The sequence below is a fragment of the Sminthopsis crassicaudata genome, chromosome 1, assembly GCF_048593235.1.
Source record: "Sminthopsis crassicaudata isolate SCR6 chromosome 1, ASM4859323v1, whole genome shotgun sequence".
NCBI classification, from domain to species: domain Eukaryota; kingdom Metazoa; phylum Chordata; class Mammalia; order Dasyuromorphia; family Dasyuridae; genus Sminthopsis; species Sminthopsis crassicaudata.
In genome coordinates, this window is record NC_133617.1 from 371244883 (window position 1) to 371269670 (window position 24788).

Genomic DNA, 24788 nt, shown 5'->3' on the forward strand with positions numbered 1-24788 from the left:
TAGTGTGGGTCCTGGTCTTTATCTCTTTGTGGTTAATAAACATGCCATAAGTGCTGCTGAGAGCTGGGCAGGGAACCAAGTACGGCACTGTCACCACCCAGTGGTTTTTGTGGGTGTACACAGGTTTCCTCATTAAAGGGGCCCTCTTTAGGGGCCACGCCGTGTGAAGCGGGGCTTGGCTTTTAATGTTCTGCCCTGTGTTTATTCCTGAGTTTGTGTGGGTGTGTGTATGGGGGTGTGAGAGAGCAGGGGACAGAAAGGGGAGTGGAGAGAGGATGGAGGGAGTGAGGAGAGAGGGAAGAGGGAAGGGAGGGTTAGGAAGCGAAGGAGAGGAAGGAGGAGAGAAATTCCCTTTTGCAGAAAATAGCCTCCCTCTCTGCCTTTGGGAAGAGTTTGACAGCAGGGATGACCAGCTGGCCACTTCTCTGCCTGGAGGCGGAGATTCATTAGGGCTCTCTCCGTGCCTGGAATTGCCCTGGTGCTGTGGGGGAGATGGCCCTGGCCTTGAGTTGCTCCTAGACTAGTTGAACAGAAGATATGTACCCACAGTCCATATGGGTACTGTGACAGTACAGTAAGTAGTCTCTGGTTTAAGGCTGAAGGGTATGGAACCTCCTTTGAGAGCCGTGGGGCTGTTTTCTCTGGGTTACTTACACCTTTTTCCTTCTCCTGCTGGCTTCTCTCCTTGCTGTAACACTTATCTTCTAAGTTCAGCTTACTTGGATAATTAGAGCTAAGTATAAAGTTCTCCCACTTCCACTCTCCCATCATTTAGCTCCCTATCATCCTGTTCCAGATATTTAGCTATCACCTCCCTGAACACTCACCATCAGCTTTGAGATCTGCACTCATTTTGCAGGTTTTTCAAATGAGAAAATATCTGTCCGTGTTTTTATGAACACACCTCACCCTTCCCTGTTCCAGCACATGTTTTGAACCAGTGAGAGTGCTTTTAAAGGTCACATTCATGGTTTGTTTCTCCCCACCCCCAGCACTCTTCCCTTTGTAAAAAGAGGATATTGGAATAGTTGACCTCTCAAGTTCACTCTAGCTCTAAATCTGTAGGTTGCAGCATGGTACAGTGCAAAGAGTACTAACTCTGGTCACCAGAAGACCTAGGTTCAGATTCTGGTTCACAAGTTTCCTACCTGTGTGACCTTAGAAAAATTACTCAATCATTTTTTGGTTCAGTTTCCTGGACATATAAAAAGAGAAGGTTGGATTCAATGGATTCTGTAAGTGGAACCTTCCACTTCCTTCCCCCATACCAAATATCTAGGTAGATAATTAATAAAGCCTTTATTAAGCCAGGCACTGTATGCTAAGTGTTAGGGGGGAAATATGAAAACAAGACGGTCCTACCCTCAAGAAACTTAGATTCTAATAAGGAAAGGCAGAATATGGAAGAAAAATTAATAGGATTGTGTAGAACTAACTAGAATGGCTGTGTAATATGTAGCTCATGGAATGGGAGTTGGAGGTAGTCATTGAACTGACCTGATGATTGAGAGTCAGAAAACTCTCACTCTTCTATTACTGGCTTCGACAAGGGAGAATGCAAACTGAATGCACTATGTGCACTGGTATAATCCTTGTTTTCAGAGAGGTACCAATCTAGTTAAAGGAAGAAGACATAAGGAGCATAACTCCTAACATTATTTAGTCATGAGAGAGATACATCGCATTTCATTTTTAAAAACCTACAGGCAAGTGCCCGAGAGGCTCCAGTAATCAATCAATCAAGTCAATCAGTAAGCATTTGTTAATCTAAGAACCAGGCACGATGCTAGACATTAGGACTACACAGACTATAGAATGATCTCTGCTTATATTCATTTGGGAGAGAGAACCTGAATGAATTTAAATATAAGAAAAATGGATGATAAAGTAACTTAGAAGAAGGCAGGTGTGGAAGTAGCAGGACTCCTAATTGGAAGCTGATGGACACAACAGGCGATGGATCTGAACAATATTATGAGATCACCCTGTTCTCTACATTCCCTACCTCTGCCTTGCAAAAAGAAAGATACTTAATACATCCTAGTTGTTGTAGTTATTACTGTGATGATTTAAGATTGCCGAAGCACTTTAAGAGCATTCTCCCACATAAGTCTCACAACAGCTTTGTAAGGTAGCTATTTGTTCCTCATAAAACCTCGGGAAGTCGGTGGTACTAAATTCCCATTTTATAGTTGAGAAAACTGAGTCGAATGAAAGATAAATGAAGGTTTGAACAGCTAGTCAGTGCTAAGGCTAAATCTGAACTTAGTTCTTCCTGATATCAAGTACAGAGCTTTATCTACTATGTCATTATAAAATACAATAAAATACCAACTATTATTTCTTTTCATAGTAATATTAATTAGAGGGAAAAAAGTGTGCTATAAAATAAAAAATTCACCTTTTCCTCTAATTTCTGAATTAGAAAGAACTCTGAATTTCTTTTTTTTTTATTTAGAATTTTTTCCACAGTATATATGCATGAGTAATTTTTTTTTCATAATATTATCCCTTCTATTCATTTTTCCAAATTATCCCCCCCGTCCCTCCATTCCCTCCCCCCGATGACAGGCAATCCCATACATTTTACATGTGTTACAATAAAACCTAGATACAATATATGTGTGTAAATACCATTTTCTTGTTGCACATTAAGTATTGGATTCCGAAGGTAGAAGTAACCTGGGTAGACAGACAGAGTAGTGATAACAATTTACATTCACTTCCCAGTGTTTCTTCTCTGGGTGTAGCTGTTTCTGTCCATCATTGATCAACTGGAAGTGAGTTGGATCTTCTTTATGTTGAAGATATCCACTTCCATCAGAATACATCTTCATACAGCATTGAAGTGTGCAGTGATCTTCTGGTTCTGCTCGTTTCACTCAGCATCAGTTGATGTAAGTCTCTCCAAGCCTCTCTGTATTCCTCCTGCTGGTCATTTCTTACAGAGCAATAATATTCTATAACATTCATATACCATAATTTACCCAACCATTCTCCAATCGATGGACATCCATTCATCTTCCAGCTTCTAGCCACTATGAAAAGGGCTGCCACAAACATTTTGGCACAGACAGGTCCCTTTCCGCTCTTTAGTATTTCTTTGGGATGTAAGCCCAATAACAGCAATGCTGGGTCAAAGGGTATGCACAAGAACTCTGAATTTCAAGTGGAAGAACTTAGTTTTCAGTCCTGGCCCTGGCATATGCAACTATATGGTAAAGTGACTTGCTCATGGTCATACAACTATTAAGCATCTGAGTCTGGATTTGAACTCAGGTCACGTTGACTCCACTAAGCCTCCAACTTGTCCCAAGCAAATATAACCCTGATCTAAATATACATAGCTTGCCTCCAAAGGTATCCTTAAAATGAGATCTTTTTGAAAGACAAAATAATATTTAGGTATAACTACTATGTCTTTTAATCTCACAGTACCTTAGTTTCTTTATCTCTTAAATGGGATATTGGACTAGATAGTCTCTGAGGTCCCTGAATATACTTTTATCTTATGATAACAGCTTGCAGCCCATGGTGAGAGAGAGATGGGGTTAGCTTTTTTTTTTTTTTTTTTTTGTACTAAGCATTGTGCCTTCAGGAGAGAAGGGCCTGCTTGGTCTGTGCCATTTTTTATCCAAAGTGGGTGTCGTGGCCAGGTGTTTCATGTTATTGACATCTGAGGTTCCTAATGGACTTTTCATGGTGAACAAAGTCACAAGAAGTAGTGAATGGCATGATTGGGGAGGATGGTAAAACTATCAGTTCAACTGTGATTTTTAGGGAAAATTTAGAAAAATGGAATGGATCTGTTTGGATGATATGAAATGAAGGAAATGGATAGATAGATGAAGTTAGGCAGGGAGTTAGAATTCAGTGTTTAGAGGTGGTGAGGTACTGAAATTAAAATCAAAAGACCTTAGTTCAAATTCTGCAAGTCACTGCTCTCTGGACCTCAGTTTCCTCCTCAGTGCCTTGGGGTAAGAGATCTTTGAGATCCTTTGATCTCAAATGATTGGGAAATAAACTTGTGTGTGCCATGCATACATATTATGGCTTAATATAGGAAACCAAGAGAGTAGAGTCTCAAAGAATCCTAACCCTTCCTGTTAACAATTACTATCCTGATCCTCTCTATAGTCTTATATTTGCACATATGTTGCTCCCTTTTCCCCTAGTTATTTTTATATATATTAAATGCTTGCTTATCTTGCTTTCTGTAATACACACCCATATACTTGTTATATGTCTCATTCTTTTTCTAATATACACACACATACATATATATATATATATATTATATTACACATACATACACATCCCTAAGGGCAAAACGATAACTTCTAATTCTCTAGTATCACCTGCCATGTGTAGAGCAAATACTTAACAGTTTGTCATCTTGAATTAAAATGAAGTTAAAATAAATTTGGAGGAAGCTGTGTTGTGATGAAGAGAAGGGTCAGAGTGGGAATAAGAAAACCTAGATCTTAGTCTCAATTCTGCTGGATGACTTTGGCCAAGTCACATCTCTTTGAATTTCAGTGTTCTCTCTTGAAAAATGAAGGCATGGTACTAAATTGTCTCCAAGTTTCCCATTTTCTGGAAGCGTCTCTGAGGCTATAAATGGAATGACTTCAGACAACAGAGATTTGAGAACAATAGAAGAGGAGAATGTGAGCACAGCAGGACTGGTAAATAAGTGCACAGGAGCATAGATTTTTGAATTGTAAGGTATCTCAGAACTCATTTAGTTTCAGTCTCCTCATTTTATGGATGAAGAAACTCAGAGCTAAAGATAGAAGTCACATGCCATTTCTGGTAAAAAGTGGCAAAGCTGGGGTAACTAAGTGGTGCAGTAGATATAGCACCAGCCCTGAAGTCAGGAGGACTATGTTCAAATCTAGTCTTAGATGCTTAACACTTTCTGGCTTTGTGACCCTGGGCAAGTCACTTAACCCCAACTGTCTCAGCCCAAAAGAAAAAGAAGTGGCAAAGTTGGAATTCAAACCCAGACCACTTCCTTTAAATCTAGCAAGCTCCCATGAATGCAAAACAAACACAGTCTAATATTATAATTATATGTTGTAGAATCTTTTCAGCTGTGTCCAACTCTTAATGACCCCATTTAGGGTTTTCTTGGCAGAGATACTAGAGTTATTTGCCAGTTCTTTTTCTAGCTCATTTTATAGTTGAGGAAACTGAAGTAAACAGGGTTAAGTGACTTGCCCAGGGTCACACAGCTATTAAGTATCTGAGGCTGGATTTGATCTCAGGTCCTGAATAAGAAATATTACTCTGAGAAGAGGATACAAAAGAAGTTGCTAATAATCAAGATAGATAGGAACTATGCTCATGAAACTATTACAGAACAAGACAGCATATTGCAGAATTCTAAATTCTATGGCAGGGCTATGCTGGCACATGTTCCCTCTCCCATGGCACTAATGTTCACTCATGTCTTTTCTATACTATTTTCAGACCTTGGTGACTTCACTGTAGGTTTTGTCAAGGTTTCCACTGAAGACTCCCTTTTCCTTTTCCCCTTTGGACTCAGGGTTTTGACTGTTTCTTTCCATATGTTTTTGCTTTTGCAATTTAATTACAAAGCAAAAGATGGAGTAGGAATGTATTTAATTTTATAGTTTTCTAATTAATTTCTTCTGAACTTCAGTCTTTATCTTCAATCTTGGTGACTTGGCTGTCCCCCAAGTCTGGAATGCTCTCTTCTCACTTTTGCTTCTTAGTTTCACTGGCTCAATTCAAAACTCAGCTCAAATGTCGGCGTTCTACAGGAAGTCTTTCCTGCTTTCCTTGAGTGCTGGTGCCTTCCCCTCTGAGATTACCTTCCATTTTTCTTTACATATTTTATATATATAGCTAATTATTCACATATTATCTTCCCTTTAAAATATAAGTTCCTTGAGGGCAAGGACTTCTTTTGTATTCCTAGCAATTAATATAGTGTCTGGCACATAATAATAACATATAATAAATATTTGATGATTATTAATTGATCTCCTTCAATGTCAAAGGGTCCCAGACAAGATCTCAAGGGATGTAAGAAGCTTATTAGGGAGCATGGGGAATGTTATAGCAAATATTTTATCCTATTGAAATTAATTATTCCTTTTTTTCTTATGTGAATATGCACAGTAAATTCTAGATTATGTTTTCTATGGTATTGAATAGAAGATACAATAAGTTTTAGTGAAAGCCAAAGAATACGGAGACTCCTATGTGTATCAAGAGATTATTAATGAAAACTGAAAGAGATCTTGGAAATTATAGCTTTATTTTACAGATGAGGAAAGCCATTTGAAGAAGCATTTGTTAGCTACTTTTGCTAAGTAAAGGGACTACAGATATAGGGGGGGTGTAGGCTAAGTAATATGGGAGAATAAAAATAAATATACATATTTCTTCTCAAGTATGAAAGAGCAATAAGTTACAGAGGAAAGAGCATCGAATTTGGAATCAAAAGACCTGGATTTAGGTTCAGCTCTAGCTCTTAATCATATGGCTTTAGGCAGGTCACTTAATTTTGAGCTTGTTCCCTCTTATATCAGGTATAGGAAAAAAAAATCAATCTACTTTGAAAAGTAGCTAGACATAATGGAGATCAAATATGTAAATTGCTTTGGAAGTCAAAAAGTATGATATAAACAAATTTATTATTAAAAAACATCCAAGAACTTACAATCTACATGGTAAAATAAGGGATGAACCATCACAAAATTGTATTAGTGATCCCTCCCAAAGTACAATAAGAGGTGAAAAACTAAATATGCAAATAGGAGACATCAGCTGGTGCCCATAGTAGTAGGGGCTCCTCAGTGAAAGGGGTACTTGAGCAGGGTCTTATAGGATGGACCTTGAATGTTGTTATTTTCTTAGGTTTGTGACAGAGTGCTGTATAGACCTTTAGGTTCCCTCATATTCAATACCAGTACTGTTGGCTGGCTCTACCCCCATGATTCTCCTTAGAGAGATCTTCATAGACTACATCTTCCAGTAGAGAATATCTGCATAATTGTGCTCCATACTAAGTCTCCATTGTAGTTGGTAAAGAATGGGAAAGATGAGGTGCTTTTGTAAAGCTGCTCTCTGTGTCTTTCCCTGTCTGTCTTTCCCTCTCTCTCTCCCTCCTCCCTCAACCTCCCTTTCTCTGTGTGTCTCTTGTCTCTTTCTCCCATCTCTTTCTCACTCTTACTCTCTTTCCCTTCCTACCTCCTTCTCTCTTTCTTCCTTTCTCTCCCCCCTCCACTTTCCTCCTTCCCTACCCTTTTCTCTGTCTCTGAAAGGAATTAGGTAGAATTCAAAATAAGGGCAATGAGGGAGATAGAGAAGTGAGGAAAATGAAGAGAAATAATGGAAGCAATGAGGAGAACTAAGTATCAAGAAACCTTGAATAAGAGTAAACAACCTAAATGAAATGGATAGAAAGAAAAACAAAGCAAAGAATAAGAGATCTTTTTAAAATTTGATCAAGAGAAGGTAACAAGCACTTGTTAAGTGCCTACTGCACACCAGACAGTCTGCTCAGAGCTTTACAAATATTATTTCAGTTGATTCTCCCCCCACCCCACCCCGACATCCCTGGGAGGTAGGGGCTATTATCATCCCCTCTAGCCCAGGTGAAAAGGAAAAGACTACAGCAGATTGTAAATGAGAAGATAAAGAGACTTTGCTCTTTCTGAGAGAATGTATCTAGTACCTGAATGAGGTACCCAGAAGGTATGAAAGTTCCCGTGTGAGCTGGCTTTTAAGATAGAGGACTGCATTTAAGCCTTTGGCATTGAAGGCGAGAAAAGGTAGACTTCAGTCCAAGTCCCTGCTGCAGATTTTTTGTGTAACTGTGGGCTCTCTCATACTTCGGTTTCCTCATCTTTGAGGTGGGGGTGATTATGTTTGCACTTCTTACCTCCCCAGGGGTGAAGAACAAGCTGAGCTCGTGTGGGTGAAGTGCTTTGTAAACATGGCAGTTTGTAAACCCACTTTTTGTGAGGTCCCCACATGCACACTGAAGCCTTAAAATGTGATGGAAAGTGGGAGGATTCTGACAAGGGATTGAATGAGCCAGACAGGAGAACATTGAGAGGAAATTCTAGAAGGCAAGACAGGAGAGTAAAGGACTTGGTTATTCATTCCTCCTTGGGCTTACCTGGCAAGGGCCTAAAATGATGGGTTTTCTATGGAAATCACAATCACAAGAAATACCTCATTTGAACTGAAGGTTACTCTCCATTCCTGAGGATGAAAGAAAGAAGGAGGTAGGTAATCCCTTTTAAGGCCCAGGTGGGACTTAAAGGGATTGTCTAATTTTACAGTCACTAATAGCATTTGTCAGTGGTACAAGGTAATCACAGGATCTGTTTCAGCTGATTGTCTTTGAGTTCACAGACCCCCAAGAGCTCCATAGCTAGATGGTTGGGTGACAAATTCAAAAGGGAAAAATTGCATCTTTATTTTAGATTTATTTTCCTTTGTAATTTTATGTGTTCCGTTTTATGCATTTAAAAACATTATCAAGAAGAGGGTCTGTTGGCTTCAGCAATCTGAATGAGGATCTTTTTTGGCCAAAAAAGGTTATAATCTCATGGAGAGAGTATTGAGTGATGGATCCCTAAAGACCACTAGGGCTAACAGTAAGTTAGCAGTGAGAGTTTGAAGAGCCTCTTTTCACATAAGAATTACTGAAGTCTCCTATATTAGGGGAAACTAGCAGTCTTCCCTTGCATCTCTGAGGCTGACATAATTAAGAGTTGCTTGAAAATAAGGGGGAAAAATATTTAAGGGCTTAAAGGGAAGGGTCATGTCTATAAATAGCTTAGAGATAGGTTTTTAGTAGCTTCAAAAAGACAACACATAGTTCCACTACTGGCTTAAAATTCAGTTCCAGCTGAGGGTGAGACATGCCTCTAGATGTCTGGATAAAACTATAATTTTTTCAAAAATCCTGATAGGAAGTGATTTCATACAAAGGAATTTCAGGATTTTTTTCCCTCCCCACTAGACAACCACAAATGACTCTTCAGCACATTATTTGTCCACGATATGCCATAAATCTGTATTGAAAAGTAGATGCCAACAGAGTTTTTCACAGTTTTTTTTTTTTTAACTGTCCTTAGGTCTTTAAAAAAGAAGAAAAAAAGTTTTACATTAACTACTTCATCTGCTTTCCCAGCAGAGTCAGATTTTCTGTCCTTTCCTAGAATGACAATTTATAGATTCTTTTTGTTTCCTCCTACTATGTTACCTTCTGGTTCAGGGTAGAGAGAAAAGGAAATTGATATGGAGAGAAATAAGATCCTTTCGACCATTTGCAGAGATAGCAAGAATGAAGTGTCAATTGCAATGGGAAGCCTTGATCCAAAAATGCAGGTGATGAAACATGCTTTCCTGCTCCCTGCAGAGAGGTGAGAGACTATATTTGTGGAATACCAACTATATTGCCAGACATAGTCATGGTACAGATTTGGTTTGGTTAACTTTTCTTCTTTGTTATAAGAAAATGTTCACTAAGGAAAAAGAAAAGGAAGGGAATGTATATGGGGAGATGACTGTACTGAAAAAAAAGAGGCATTGATACAGTTGTAACCTAGGGGAAAAAAAGATTTGATTTACAGGAAGAGAGTCAGTTTTAAGAATCACAGTGTTAGTGCTGGAAGGATCTTTACAGATCATCTATCCACATTTTCCTTTGACAGTTGAGGAAATGGAAGCCAGGAAAGGACATCAGCTTGTCAGAGATGTTGTAGGGGAAGTTTAACTCAATGAAATCTCTGGTCCCATTCAATTCAGAGGGTCTGTGATTCTGTGGTTATGTAGATAGAAAATAAGGAGGCAATAATTTGAATCCAGTCTTGGGGATGTGGAATGAGTTCCACCTGGAGATAGGAAATTGGGATTCATATTCTGACTCCAATGTTCGTTTTATGAATATGGATATATCATTTCATTTCTTGCTTCCTCATCTGTAAAATGGGAATAACACTGTTCGCACTATACTGTTCATTGAGTTGTTTTGTTATGAGATATATGTATAATATGTTAACTTTTTAACAGATATTCCCTGCTGGCAGCTCTATGTTAACTCTTGATCAGGAAACAATCCAGAGATTTTCCTTCCTCTTTTGTTTCTTTTTCTTTTCCATTCATTAAAATATGAGCTTTTGGGGAATTGGAGAGTTTTTTGCTTTAGTACTTAGAACAAATACCTGGCACACAGTAGTATTTAATAAATGCTTGATGACTGACTTGCTAATTGACTCAGTTCTATTCAACTAATATTTGTCAAATGCCTAGCAGTTTAGCAGATAGTGAGCTGGACATTGGAGACATTAAAGAAAATTCACTCTGTGCCCAAAATGCAAAAACTTTATTCAGTGATACAAAATAATAACAATAACTAAATAGTATTTACATAATATTTTAATGTTTGCAAGGTATTTTACAAATATCTCATTTTATCTTCACAACAACTCTGAGAAATAGATACTATTTTTCTCCATATCTTACAGATGAGGAAACTGAGCTCTAGGGTCACCCAGTTAGGATGTGTTCTGAAACAAATTTTGAACTCAAGTTTTCTGACTCCAGGTTCAGCATTCTTTCCCTTTGTCTGTAGTGATCTTTGAGTCCACATTTTGAGTCTTGGAAGCAGGGTTTGGAAAGGATGAAGCTCTAGATTGATAGTGGTCCTGGTATTAGGAAGCTCTGAGTTCGAGGTTTTAAGTCTGACTGTGTCACTGATGGGCACATCTTTCATGCACTCTTAGCCTTAGGCTTCTCATCTGTAAAATGGAGATAATATTTATGTCTGCCTCACAGGATTTTCCGAAACTTAAATGAGATTGTGTAGTTAAAATCTTTGCAAACTGCATTATGACATATAAATATCACTTATCAGGCATTTGGTGGCTCAATGGGTTGAGTGAAGATCTAAACTCAGATCCTGCTCACATATTTACTACCTGTCTCACTCTGGAAAATCACCTAACCATTCACTATTTCATTTCACCATTCAATAAAATGGGAATAATAATAGCAACCCATCTGACAGGATTGTTGTGAGGTTCAAAAAAAGATCAACGGTAGAGTTCTTTGCAAACCCTTTGCAAAACCTTTAAGCCTAGGCAGGTCTATATAAATACCTAGCTTTTAATACTGTCCTTGGGGCAGTGAGGTGGTACAGTGGAGAGAATGAATGCCAGTCTTGGAGTCAGAAAGACTCATTTTCCTGAGTTCAAATCTGGTGTCAGATACTTAAAAACTGTGTGACCCTGAGCAAGTTACTTACCCCTGTTTGCATCAGTTTCCTATAAAATGAGCCTGAGAAAGAACGGCAAATAACTTCAATAATTTTGCCAAAAAAAAAAAAAAATCCTCAAATGGGGTTGAAAAGAGTCAGAAATGACTAAACGACAACAAAATAATCTACAGGCACATGATAATATAAAGTTTCTATTGTGATGCTTGTTAGCCTTCCAAAGCTGAAGGACTCTTGATTCTCTGGTTTGAGTAAATGATTCAGTCATAGCTCCTAATGGCAGACTACCCTTGAGAAACCATTGGTTCACTTCCAATCTCAGAAAGAGTTCCTTTAAAAAAAAAAATTGCATTCCATTCTTTATGATGTTTATCATTAAATTAATCAATTCACAATTATGTACTAAATGCCTACTATGCACCTGGCACTGTATTCAACAGTGGGGATAAAAGCAGAAATAACAAAAACAATCCCTACTCTCAAAAAAAGCACACTTTCAGAGAGAGTTCTAAGCCAGGATTATTATTTTAATAAAAGTAGATTTCTTTTGTTACTCCATAGAGGAATGGAGACAAAGATCCAATGATAAGTAAGAAAGGGTATTCTAAGACAAATCTTCAATTATTTTCTTTACCCTCTTTGCTAATGCTAGTAGATACTCACTTACTTTTGTGTATTTCCTTAATCAAGTTACATGAGCCAACTGTGTCTCTGCAACTTTGCTCTACATTTCCTCAGTCTTATGTTATATTAGGGTATATATTATATGCCCTATATAGGATATATTATATTATATTAGGGTATGGGCATGTGACTTATTCTGTCTTAGCATTGTCAGAAAGAGTTTCAAAGAAAGGCTGGATATAGTCAAGAAAAAGCTGTGGCAAAAAGTTAGGAGACCCAATGATTTTGCAGTGAAACGGCAGTGGGAGAGTCCTAGGAGAGCCAGAAAAGGGTCTGACACTTTAGAGATTGAGCCAGGAAGAGCCACTGATGACTCTTATCAAGAAGCATTGATGACTGTAGATATCACCATTATCTCTTTTTCTTAGTCAAGTGAGATTTATTAAGCACCTCCTATGTGCTTACTTTCTGAGGTTACAAAAAAGAGGTAAAATAATTCCTGCCTTCAAGCTTATAGTCTAATGGAGGAAACAACATCAAACAATTGTGTACAAATCACTAACAGGATAAACTGGAAATAATGAATAGAAGGAAGGCACTAGAATTAAGGAGAATGGAAAAGGTTTCCTGGAGAAAATGAGATCTTAGCTGGGACTGAAGGAAGCCAAGGGATCAGAGAGGATGTTGTCAGATGACAGAGATAGCTGATGAAAATAACCAGAGTCAGGAAGATGAAGGAACATCTTAGTTGAAGTTAGTTGAAAACTAACTTTACATGTAATTGGAAAAAATAAAATATTATTTGCCTAAAAAAAAAGAAATAATAGACATTGGTAACAGATTAGATATGAGAGGTGAGGGATCATAAGGCAGAAGTCAAGGTTAATGCCTAGATTATGAGGCTTGATGACTGGGAAACGGAACTCTTGATAATAATAGGGAAGTTAGGACTAAGGGAAGGCTTTGGGGAAAAAAAGATGAATTTTGGACATGTTAAATTTCAAATATCTATAGGACAAATATCAAGGTGTCCAGTAGAAACTTGGATATTACAAGACTGTGTGTTATAAGAAGAGAAGTTAGTACCAGATGAGTGGATTTGAGAATGGATTGCAGCATAGAATTGTGAATTTCTCATAGTCTTGTTTTATGAGTCACCAAAAAACTAAGAGCATCAGTTTGCCAAACTGGGTCAGAATTCTAGCCTGAACTGATTCTGTAGGGCACTACAAAAAATAACTTGGGATGTGACATTCATCCTTTGCCCAGCAGCTATTTACTAAAAGTTTCTGTTTACCCAGGCTTTTGCTAGGCATCATGGGGGTGATAGAAAGAATAAAAGTTACATGCTGCCCAACAGTTTGTTTTAACTAGAGAGAAAAAACAACAACAACAACAACAAAGCATTATTATATAAAAAAATTGAAATGAGAAGTGTTAGAGTTCAGAGTCCTGTGAAGTAGTTGGGAAAGACTTTATGTCACATTAAGGTTATGTCTCAATTATTCCTCAGATCTCTCTCTCTTTTTTTTTTTTTTTTTTTACTTTTTTAAATAATTATAAATTTTTATTCCTCAGATCTCTTAAAAATTCATTATAGGTCCCCCGTCACGAGAACAAATATTTAATATAAAGGAAAGGGTCTGGGACCACAGCTAATTCAAAGTATTGTGAAGTCCTAAGAGATGGTTTTGAAAACTGTTCACCTTCTACTGGAAATGTTAAGCCCTCATGTATCCAAAAACTCAATACCTATGCATCCTGAAGAGAAAATTCCCTGGTATTAAAAACATGTTTGTTTGTTAAAAGTAATAATAAAAGTCTTCCTTAGAATATCCTGATATTAAAGATATGTGCTTTTGTTAAGGTAATAATAAAAGACTTCCTTAAAATTTCCAGATATTAAAGATATGTGTAATATATAATATATTATATGATATATATATATGTAATATATATAATATAACGATAAAAAGTATTCTGTGTTGTATGCTCACTCTGCCTGTTATTCTTTAGGCAGCTGCCTGTCTTGTCAAGGTCAGGAGATCTGAATCTTAGTTCTTAATATTCTATACCTGTGTCATTATGGGCATGTCACTTAATTTCCCTGGACCTCAGTTTACTTATCTATAAAAAGAAGTTGGACTAGTTGACCTGCTCATTTTTCTCCCAGCTTTAAATCTAGGTATGATCCATGATTCTGTCTTCTAGATTTACTACCCAAACAGTGAAGTCCTGCTGCTTTCCTATGATGCCTTGTCTTTCTAGTGCTTCACCTTAGATCACAGGGCCTACAAGAGGGAACTGCCTGCCAGAGAGAGGGCAAAAGGAAGTAGGCCAGGAGACAGAAGCACCAGATATTTGAGCCTCTTGGAACCTGCTCAGTGTCAAACTTCTGGACTTAACTCAAGGGATAGCAAAACCTGGTGCTCAGGGAGAACTTGTCAAGTCTGCCAAGGCACCTTCGATAAGATCTCTATGAGTCTTCGAAGAATAATAGGGTGCCCTAAGCATCAGCTGTCTCCCTCACTCTTCTGCAGGGAAGGTGGCACTCCAGGACTTCATAGGCCTCTCTGGGATATCATTGTCATTAACCATCAGTTAATCTACCCACTGTGTGTCCAGGATTGTAAGTAGTCCCTGTATGGGACACAAAGAAGTGGAAGACATTATCCCTGCCCCAGAGAGTTTGTAGTCTTATTGAGGAAATAAAATGTGCACAAGTGAAACAATTAGATAGCAATTAAATACTAAACACTTGTTCAGATTATAATTGCAGTACTTATTTAGAGACCAGACTGGAGAGATCCCTTTGGGCTGAAAGAGTGAAGGGGAGGTTTCAGTTTGATGGGGCAAAGATTGGACTGAGATTCAGAATTGTCCCTGTTTTAATCCTAGTTCTGTCACCACCTGATTGTAATCCTGGACTGGCCATTTTTCTCTAAGTTTTATGTGATAGATAGATAGATGGATAGATGGATACATGGATGGATGCAGCCCTGTGTTATACAAAAACAAAAACAAAAACAAAAACAAAAAAAGCAAACAAGACAGTCCCTACTCTCATGGAGCTTTCATCTCAATAGGGGAGGACAATACATGAAAGGGAAACTGAATAGAGGAAAAGACTGGGAGATGAGGAATGGGGAGACTTGCTGGTTTTTTGTTTTTTTTTTAATTGAATGGGCTATAGGTTCCTTCTCAGCTCTGACATTATGTGATCATTTGACCAGATATCCAATAAAATACAGCAAATATTATTAAATACTTACTATGTTCAAGTCATTGTGCTAATATGGGGGAGATTTAGGTAAGATATAAACCCAGTCCTCAATATCTAGTGAAGTGATTAGACACCGACATATAATAAGTAATAGTAAATGATAACTGTTACATTAGAGAAATACGGAATAAATGAAAGGGTCTCTGAGAAATCTGAGGTCCGTGGTGTTATTTCATTATTGGGTTTGATTTATCATCATTAGAATTAGGTGGTGGCTGTTTCCCTAGAAGGATAGGATCAATATTTCATGTAGCTTTTTCCCTTCCTAACCCCCCCCACAAAATAGAAGTGGCCCAGATCCCTCCTCCTTGTCTAATCCTTAGGGATTAGTTTTCTCTTAAGGGGAAAAAAAAGACAGGCGATTCCCAGACTGATTGGCCAGGCTTTTAGTGATGCAGTTTTTTGGTCACAGTTTCATTGGTGGATTCCTGAAGACCACAGGAATTACCATATCCTTCCCCATATCTCATTTTAGGAGAGTGTGTCCCTTCCAAATTGGGAAGTAAAATTGGGTGACATGTTGAATCCATCTTCTGCGTTTTTCAGTCAATCATCAAGCATTTATTCAACATTTGCTCTGTTGTAGGCGTTGTGGTAGGTATTAGGGATACAGAGATTCAAGTGAGGGGTCTTTGCCCTCAAGGCAGCAAATTCTGTGTTCTGTCTCATCTTTGTCCTTGTATATCATGGAGAATAGTTGGAAGAAAACTATAATGGACTCTAGTCCTCACATTGTCTTTAATTTGTGGATTTATCATTCGACCAAGTTACTTGGGCCTCAGTTGTTTTTTAAAATTGAAGTCATAAATGTCCAGAGGTCAGGTTGTTAGCAAGGCCCAGAGATTCTTGGATTATATGTGTAGGTCAAACAGCAGTGCCAATGTCTGAAGGGCATAGAAGTAGGACAAGTGCTAATATACGGTGATCCTCTGTCTTATTGGAAGGAGTGCTGTTGGTAAATCCAATTTCAACAGCCAAGCCATTACTCTAAGCATGTATGAATCTGCATGAGTATGTCTGATTTATGAACCTGTATAAGTATCAGTCTATATGATTTTGTGGCAGACCAAGTTGAAGGAGAGATTGAATGAGGAAAGCAAAGGAGAGAATTACACCCATGGTTTAACTTTATTTAAAATCATGGTTTAACTTCCCTGGACCTCACATGTTTCTCATTTATAAAATGAAGAAATTAGACTGGAATGCTTCTATCTCTAGATTTATGGTCCTATGTAATTTGGAAACTGGATGCCTAGAAAAATGATTCAATATAGAGAAGTCGGGAGTTGGAGCAACTTTGGGGAAGCGACTTCATTTTAACTACTAGTTTGAAGTGCAAGCAGATATCCAGATGAAGATCAATTATTCAGACAACGAGCATTTAATCAAGCACAGTGCTAGGCACTGGAGATTACAAAGAGAGAAATAAGAAATAGTCTCTGCCCTCAAGGCATTTATATTTTATCAGGAGGATACAATACATGAAAGGAAACTGAATAGAGGAAAAGACTGGGAGATGAGGAATGGGGAGACTTGCTGGTTTTTTGTTTTTTTTAAATGTATAAAATACAAAATGTAGCATAAAGATAGGGAATGGACCTACAGTTTCATTTGTATGAGGAACTCTGTAATAAGGAAACTCTGATGCAGGCTACGTCTCTGTAACTTATGTCCTTAGAGACTTGCTTGGAGTCCTAAGTATTTTAAGAGATTCACCTAGAAATGGAAAAAATTAACGTGTATCAGAAGCAGGACCTGAACCCAGCTCTGCCTGGCTTTGGGGCCCGTCCTTTATCCACTATACCATGGTTTGCTTTATAAACAGAATATTAACAAAATAAAGAAAACTTCACAGAGCTAGGGACTGAACCCAGGCCTTCACATTCCAAATTTGGTTCTTTGTTTAGTACTTTGTTAGAAGGAGACAGTGAATGCATATGTATTCATATACAGAAGAGGGATAGAAACTAGAGCTTTCATTTCATTAGTATTAGGAACTTTTGTTATAAATGCAGATCAGCATCTTCCTTTCAACTCAGTCTCAGAGAGTTCTAGACCATGAACAGAGAGCAGTGTCATGGTGGCCAAAGGAAGAGAGTGTCTCCATAAAAAGGGAGTCGACAGCAGTCTTAAATGCTGCAGAGTGGACAAGGAGAGAGAATTGGGCTTGACAAGTAGGAATCATTGGTGTCTTTGAAGAAAAGGATTTTCAGTTAAATAATGAAGTCATCTATAAAATAAGAAAAATGCTCTTCCTTTCAAGGACTTTTGGAAGGATTAATAGTAAAAGTAGCATATTTCTATAGCATTTTAAGATTTAAATAACTAATTTCCTGGGAATTAGTCAAGTAATATCTCCATTTTATGTTAAGAAAACGAAAACCTACTTTTCAACAGTAAGGTGATTCAGACTAGTGCCAATGGTCTTGTGATGGAGAGACCCATCTGCATCCAGAGAGAGGACTGTGGCAACTGAGTGTGGATCACAACATAGTATTTTCATGTTTTTTTCTCAATTTTTTTTTCCTTTTTGATATGATTTTTCTTATGCATCATGATTATGGAAATATGTACAGAAAAGTTGCTCATGTCTAACATATATTGGATTGCTTGCTATCTAAGGGAGGGGGAGAAGTAAAGGAGAAAAAAAATTGGAATGCAATTTTACAAAGGTGAATATTGAAAACTATGCATGTGTTTTGAAATTGAAAAGCTAAAAAAAAAGGGAAAAAAACCCTAAAGCCTAGAGAAACAGCATATGTGACAGTAAAGAACATCAAGTCAGTAATACCATTATTATGGTCTATTTTCCAAGGTGCCCAAAGAAAAGTAAAAAAGGACCTGTATGTTCTAAAATCTTTATAGCAGCTCTCTTTGTGGTGGCAAAGAACTGGAAATTGACACTGTTGATTAGAGAAATGCAAATTAAAACAACTCTGAGGTACCACTTCATACCTTTCAGATAGGCTAAAATGACAGGAAAAGATAATGATGAATGTTGGAGGGGTATGGTAAAACTGTGACACTAATACATTGTTGGTAAAGTTGCAAAAGGATTCAACTATTTTGGAGAGCATTTTGGAGCTCTGTCCAAAGGGCTATGAAACTGTGGATACCCTTTGATCCAGCAGTGTTACTACTGGGCTTGTACACCAAAGAGATCTTAAAGAAGGGAAAGGGATCCACATGTGTAAAAATGTTTGTAGCAGCCCTTTTTGTAGGGCAAAGAACTAGAAATTGAATGGGAACTCTACTCAGCCATTGGAGAATGGCTGAATAAGTTGTGATATATGAATGTAATGGAATATTATTGTTCTATAAGGAATGCTGACCAGGCTGAATTTCAGAAAAGCCTAGACTTACATGAACTGATGCTGAGTGAAATGAGCAGAATCAAGAGAACATTCTCCACAATAACAAGATTATGTGGTGATCAACTATGATGGATTTGGCTCTTTTCAACAATGAAGTGCGATTCAAGGGAGCTTCTATAGACTTGTGATGGAAAGAGCCATTTCTACTGATAAAATGAACATAGATCAAAGCATAGTATTTTTTTACCCTTTTCATGTTTCTTTACTTTCCCCCCTTTTATGCTCGTGTTTTTTTTCCCTTTTGATCTGATTTTTTTTTTTGCACAGTATGACAAATAAGGAAATATGTTTAGAATCATTGTACATGTTTAACCTATATTACATTGCTTGCTGTCTTGGGGAGGGGGTAGGAGAGGTAGAAAAAATTGGAACATAGGTTTTTGCAAAAGTAAATGTTGAAAACTATCTTTGCATGTATTTGGAAAAATAAAGTACATTTAAAAGTCAATAAATAAATACTATGCTACTTCTAAAAAAAAAAAAAAAAAAGAAATTGAGGAAATGCCCATTGATTGGAGAATGGCTGAAAAAAATTGTTGTATATGATTGTGATGGAATAGTGCTGTGCTGTAAGAAATAGTGAGCAGGCTGGTTTCAGAAAAACATGGCAACACTTGCATGAAATAATGCAAAGTGTAAACAAATTGCAGGGATAATTTTCCTATCAGATCTTTGGAGAAGGGAGGAATTTATACTAAAGAAGAGCTAGAGAATATTATGGCAAATAGTTGGGCAAAATGGGCAATGCTGATCACATTAAATTAAAAAGTTTGCACAAACAAAACCAACAAAACAAGATTAAAAGGCAAGCACAAAGCTGGGAAAAATTCTTTACATCCAGTTTTTCTGATAAAAGTCTCATCTCTAAAATATATAAAGAACTGTGTCAAATTTATAAGAATACAATTCATTCCCCAACTCATATATGATCAAAGGAGATTAACAGACAATTTTCAGATGATGAAATTAAAGCCATCTATAGTTATATTAAAAAATGCTCTAATTAATATTGGTTAAAGAAATGCAAATTAAAAGAACTCTGAGATATCATCTCACACCTCTCAGATTGATTAAGATGACAGGAAAAGATAAAGATAAATGTTGTAAGGGATGTGGGAAAACTAGGACACTAATGGATTGTTTGTAGCAGCTCTTTTTGTGGTAGCGAGAATTGAAAAATGAGTAGATGCCCATCAATAGAGGAATGGTTGAAGAATTTGTGGTATATGAAAATAAAGGAATATTATTTTTTTATAAAAAATGATGAATAAGCTGATTTTAGAAAGGCCTGGAAAGATTTACATGAACTGATATTGAGCAAAACAAGCAAAAGCAGGAATACATTGTACATAACAACAGCAAAAATGTACAGTGGTCAACTATGAAAGACTTGGTTCTTCTCAGGGGTTCAGTGATCCAAAGCAATCCCAATAGTATTTGGACAGAAAATGCATCTGTATTCAGAAAAAGAATTAAGGATATACTGCATGTAAATCAACACATTCTATGTTTAATTCTTTTAAAAAAAAATCTCTCCCATGATTTTTCCCTTTTGTTCTGTTTTTTCTCTTCCAACATGAAGGGGTATTAAAAATAAATAAATTTACTAGGAAAAAAAAAATCAAATACTGCAATGTGAAATAGGCAGAACCAAGAAAGCTTTGTTTACAATAACAGCAATATTGTTTAAAGAGCAATACTAGAAATGACTTAGCTATTCTTTGATATGTGGTTATTCAGATCAACCACAAAGGACTTATGAAGGAAACTACAGTCTACCTCCAGAGAAAAAATTGATGTATGGAAGTATTTATTGTGTGGTTCCAGATAGATAGATATAGGTATCATCTTTATAGATATTTAGATATCTATATACAGATATATCAAAGGTTGGTGTTCTCTAATGCAAGGTTGGGAGGGAAAAATAATTCTCAACTTAAAATGTAACAAAAAATAAAATTAATTTAAAAATTAATTAAAAACAAAAAACCAGCATTGTCTCTGGAATCAAAAGACCTGGGCTCAGTCCTTCTGTTTATATTCATCTGAATGATCTTGGTCAAAACATTAACTTCCAAGAACCTTATTTTTTTCATTTGTGAAATAAGAGAATTGGACACACCAAGATCCCTAATAACTCAAATCTGTGATCCTACTGTACAAGGATAAAGTTACTTACTTTATCCTTGCTAATTAAGTGTCAGAGCCAGTTTTCAAGCCTAGGTCTCCTGATACCAATTTTTCCACGATGCCATGCTTCCTTTCAAAGCAAATGAAATAATGGATGTAAAATTGCTTTGAAAAGTAAAAAGTGCCTTACACATGTACAGACCTCTTACAAACATGGGAAGAATTTCACACTTGTCTGTTCTCCCTCTTCTCTCCTCCTCTTCCCCCCAGCTCTTCCTCAGGCTTCCTCCCTCTGGACTTCTGAGCAGTTGTGATGGAGAACTCCTCAGCAGCTTCAGCCTCCTCAGAGGCAGGAAGCAGCCGTTCTCAGGAGATCGAGGAGCTGGAGCGCTTCATTGACAGCTACGTGCTTGAGTACCAGGTGCAGGGGCTCCTAACCGACAAGACGGAGGGTGATGGGGAGAGTGAGAAGACACAGTCCAACATCTCCCAGGTGAGACAGCCAGTAGGCAGCAAGGTGGTCTGTTCTCCCATTCTGTTAGTTCTTGAGATTTACTATTTAGGAAGGACCTGAAATGTTGGGGGCAGAGTAGTGGGCAGACATCATGATGAGCTCAATGGCCATGTCATGTATTTATTATAGAGCCTTTAAAGTATGATCTGAGGGTCAGCTAGGTGGCGCAGTGGATAGAGCACCAGCCTTGAATTCAGGAGGACCCGAGTTCAAATCTGGTCTCAGACACTTCACACTTCCTAGCTGTGTGACCCTGGGCAAGTCACTTAACCCCAGCCTCAGAAAAGGGGGAAAAAAAAAGTGTGATCTGAGGACATCTTAGAATCCCTGAAAACATTTCAGAACATTTCTTAACATCAGAACTCTTGCTACAATAATAATGAGGCTAATTATAATAAAATATTACTGATAAACAGTAGTATATTGTTATGTTAATTAATTAACAACTAATACTAATTTTCCTGTTAAAATATTCTTCTATTTCTCAACTACATAGCTGTGTAAGGCCAAATTTTTTTTTATAATTCATCTAAAATGGTGTTACAACAGATTAAATGCAAAAGCAGGTAGGAGAATCCAACTATTTTTTCTGATACCTGACATTAAAGATTTGCAAAAAATATATAAAACAATACCAATCTTCTCACTATTTTTTTTTGTTTTGGAAAATTAGTTATTTTTCACAAAACTTTATTTACATTAACAAGTAATAAGTATGCTATCATTTTTAACAAATTGGTAAATGTTTTGAATATCAGTTTTAATTTCTAACATTATAAATATTAAAAAGCTTATTGAAGTTCTCAGTCATTTTTAAGGGAGTAAAGTGGTCCTGATATAAGATCAAAAAGTTCTGAGAACCACCACTGCTCTAGATGATGCACACTAATGGAGTAACACTGTGTGGGACAGCAGATAATTCAGGAGCCCTTTATATTTAGCCATGTAATGAAGTCAGAAAAATCATGCTCTCATATGTTCTAATACAGTTGGATGCTTTTCCTATCCTACTCTTCCCCCACAGCCACCCAACTCTAGCCTGGGCTTGATGACTTGTTACTTAGGCAAGTGGTGAAGAGAGAAAGCCATGGAAAAGCATCAAAGTGAATGATGGTAATTAGATTGTGTATCATAAGCACTGCTTACACTTTCACATAAATCAGTCCTGATAATAAGAAGATGGATACAATGAAAAGTCAATTTCTATGATCCTAGAAAGAAGGAGTGAGGGATCTTAGACCAGAATCTGGGTTCATCCTCTAAGACTGGGTATTCCTAGCCATTTTTGTTTCATGAATCCCACTGATATGGTGAAACCCCTACCCAGAATGATGTTTTTAAATGCAAAAAAAATTAAAAAAAAAATAAAATATGTAGCATTGCCAAGAAAATTAATTACATTGAAATACAGTTATTACAGTATTTTAAGATAAGTTTATGGATCCCAGCTTAAGCCCTGCTCTGGGAAATTTGGGCATCTTAAACCCTGGGTTTCAGGTAAGATCTTTGTGAGATAAGGTTTGATGTCAAGAACATGGAATGGGATTCAAAGATTCTCTTCTGGCTCTCTGAATAACTGGTTTGTAACAGTAATAACTGGTTTGTAACAGTAGGCAAAGCATTTTAACTCAAGAAGTTAGTTTTTTCATCTGTCAAATGAGAATGATAATATATTCTCTACTAATTTCCCAGAATTTTTATAAGCATAAAAGGAGATTATAGATCTCATTCAATTATTGAGTGCCAGTTGTGTACAAGGTAGTCACTGTATTGTCCAATACCTTGTATAGTGCCCTGTCCATAGCTGTATACTTTATAAATGTTTGTTGAATTGAATTATTCTAAAATAATTTAAAATACATGTGTGTATACATACATACATATATATAAATGTGTAATTTGTGCATAGCTAGAGAAACAGAGGAGGGGAGAGAGAGAGGAAGAGAAGAAGGAGGAAGAAGAAGAGGAAGAGAAGAAGGGAGAGGATAGAGCAGGGGTTCTCAAACTACGGCCCACGGGCCAGATGCGGCCGCTGAGGACGTTTATGCCGCCGCCAGGTTATGGCAGATGGACTGAGGGGCGGAGACAGAGTGAGGTTTTGTTTTTGCTATAGTCCGGCCTCCCACAGTCTGAGGGACAGTGAACTGGCCCCTGTTTAAGAAGTTTGAGGACCACTGGGATAGAGTATTCTTGTTGAGTTGTTTCAGGTATAAATAATGTTTATAATACATTATCTAATTGCCTTTATTCACTCTGAGGCTTGGTCATGGTTTCTTTCTTTCTTCAACTCCCTAAGGTCTAAGTCACCAACCCTGACTCTTTGTGACCCTGGTTGGGCTTTTTGTTTGATTTTGTTTTTTTACAAAAATATTGGGGAAGGAATTGCCATTTCCTTCTTCAGATCATTTTACAGATGAGGAAACTGAGATAAATAGGATTAATGACTTGCCCAGGATCATACAGCTAGTAAGTATATGGGGTCGGATTTGAACTAGGAAAATAAGTCTTCCTGACTCCAGGCCAGCATTCTGTGCACTATGGCACCACTTAGCTACTGTATGTGTATGTATACATATATACGTATTTATTTATGTGTGTATACATACATACACATAAGTATACCTATATCTCAAAAGCATTTCCTTTAAAGATGGGGAAATGAGTTGGGTTTTTTAGAATTTGTTTTTAACGTTTTATTTAGGTACTCACAGACTCTTGGATTTTACCTCTATTTGGGCTTTTAGAGAGGTTCCATTCACATAATTATGTAAATTCTTAATCAGCTGTTCCAATCCTCCTCCCCCACTTCCTTTTCCCAAGAAAAATACAAGGAAAATACAAAGCAGGTGTAGGATTCCCATTGCCTCAGAAATAAAATTATTCACCTCAGCATCCAAGCCATCTCTTCATTTGACAATGGATGCTCTTTTCTTTATAGGGATTGTGTCAGAAGGAAGGGAATTGGAGAGGATTTGGATAATGTTTGTGTTGATCTAAACTTTCTTCCTCAAACTTAGAATGTTTCCATAGGTTAATGTAGATTGCTATTTTCTAAAGCAGTGCCTAAACACCTACATGTTGCCCTCCTTCCCCCATCTCTGTATCAGAAGGCTCCCTGAATTTTGCCAGTTGTTTTTCTTTCTCTAAGAGAACTCAAAGAATGTATGAACTCCCAGGAATGCTGCATGATGCTGGACTTGCCACACTTTCCGTGCCCTCTTTCAACATGAGGCAGGCTCTTCTCAAAATTTCTCTCTGGAGCTTGCAGAGCTCCCCTAACATCAGCTAAGCAAAAATAGCAGTACCCAAGTTCATTGATTCTCCTTCCAGGGCTTTTTCCAGTGCACCATAGCTGCATTTCAGTGAGAAGTCCAAGTAATCACCGAATTTTAGGGTTGTTAAAGGAACTTTAGTCTCTTTATTATTTAGTTATTTAATAATATTTAACTAATAATCGATCATATAATAATAAAATAATATTAATAATAATAAACTATTTAGTTTATCCCACATTCAAAAGAAAGTCATTACTTTCATACCCCACAAGTAGCTCTTTAGCCTTTTGTTTGAAGACTGCTAATGAGGAAGGATCTATTC

At 37.2% G+C, this 24788-nt stretch overlaps 1 protein-coding gene across 8 annotated transcripts in view; it reads left to right on the plus strand.

Moving 5' to 3' along the window:
* CTIF (cap binding complex dependent translation initiation factor) overlaps nt 1-24788 on the plus strand; it is a 486242-nt gene that overhangs the window by 120220 nt on the left and 341234 nt on the right. For all 8 annotated transcript variants that reach the window (XM_074279342.1, XM_074279337.1, XM_074279344.1 and 5 more), the window contains one exon: nt 20948-21170. In XM_074279342.1, coding sequence (XP_074135443.1) covers nt 20991-21170 — 180 coding nt within the window. In that variant the 5' untranslated portion in view covers nt 20948-20990. The remainder of the gene's footprint in view (nt 1-20947; nt 21171-24788) is intronic.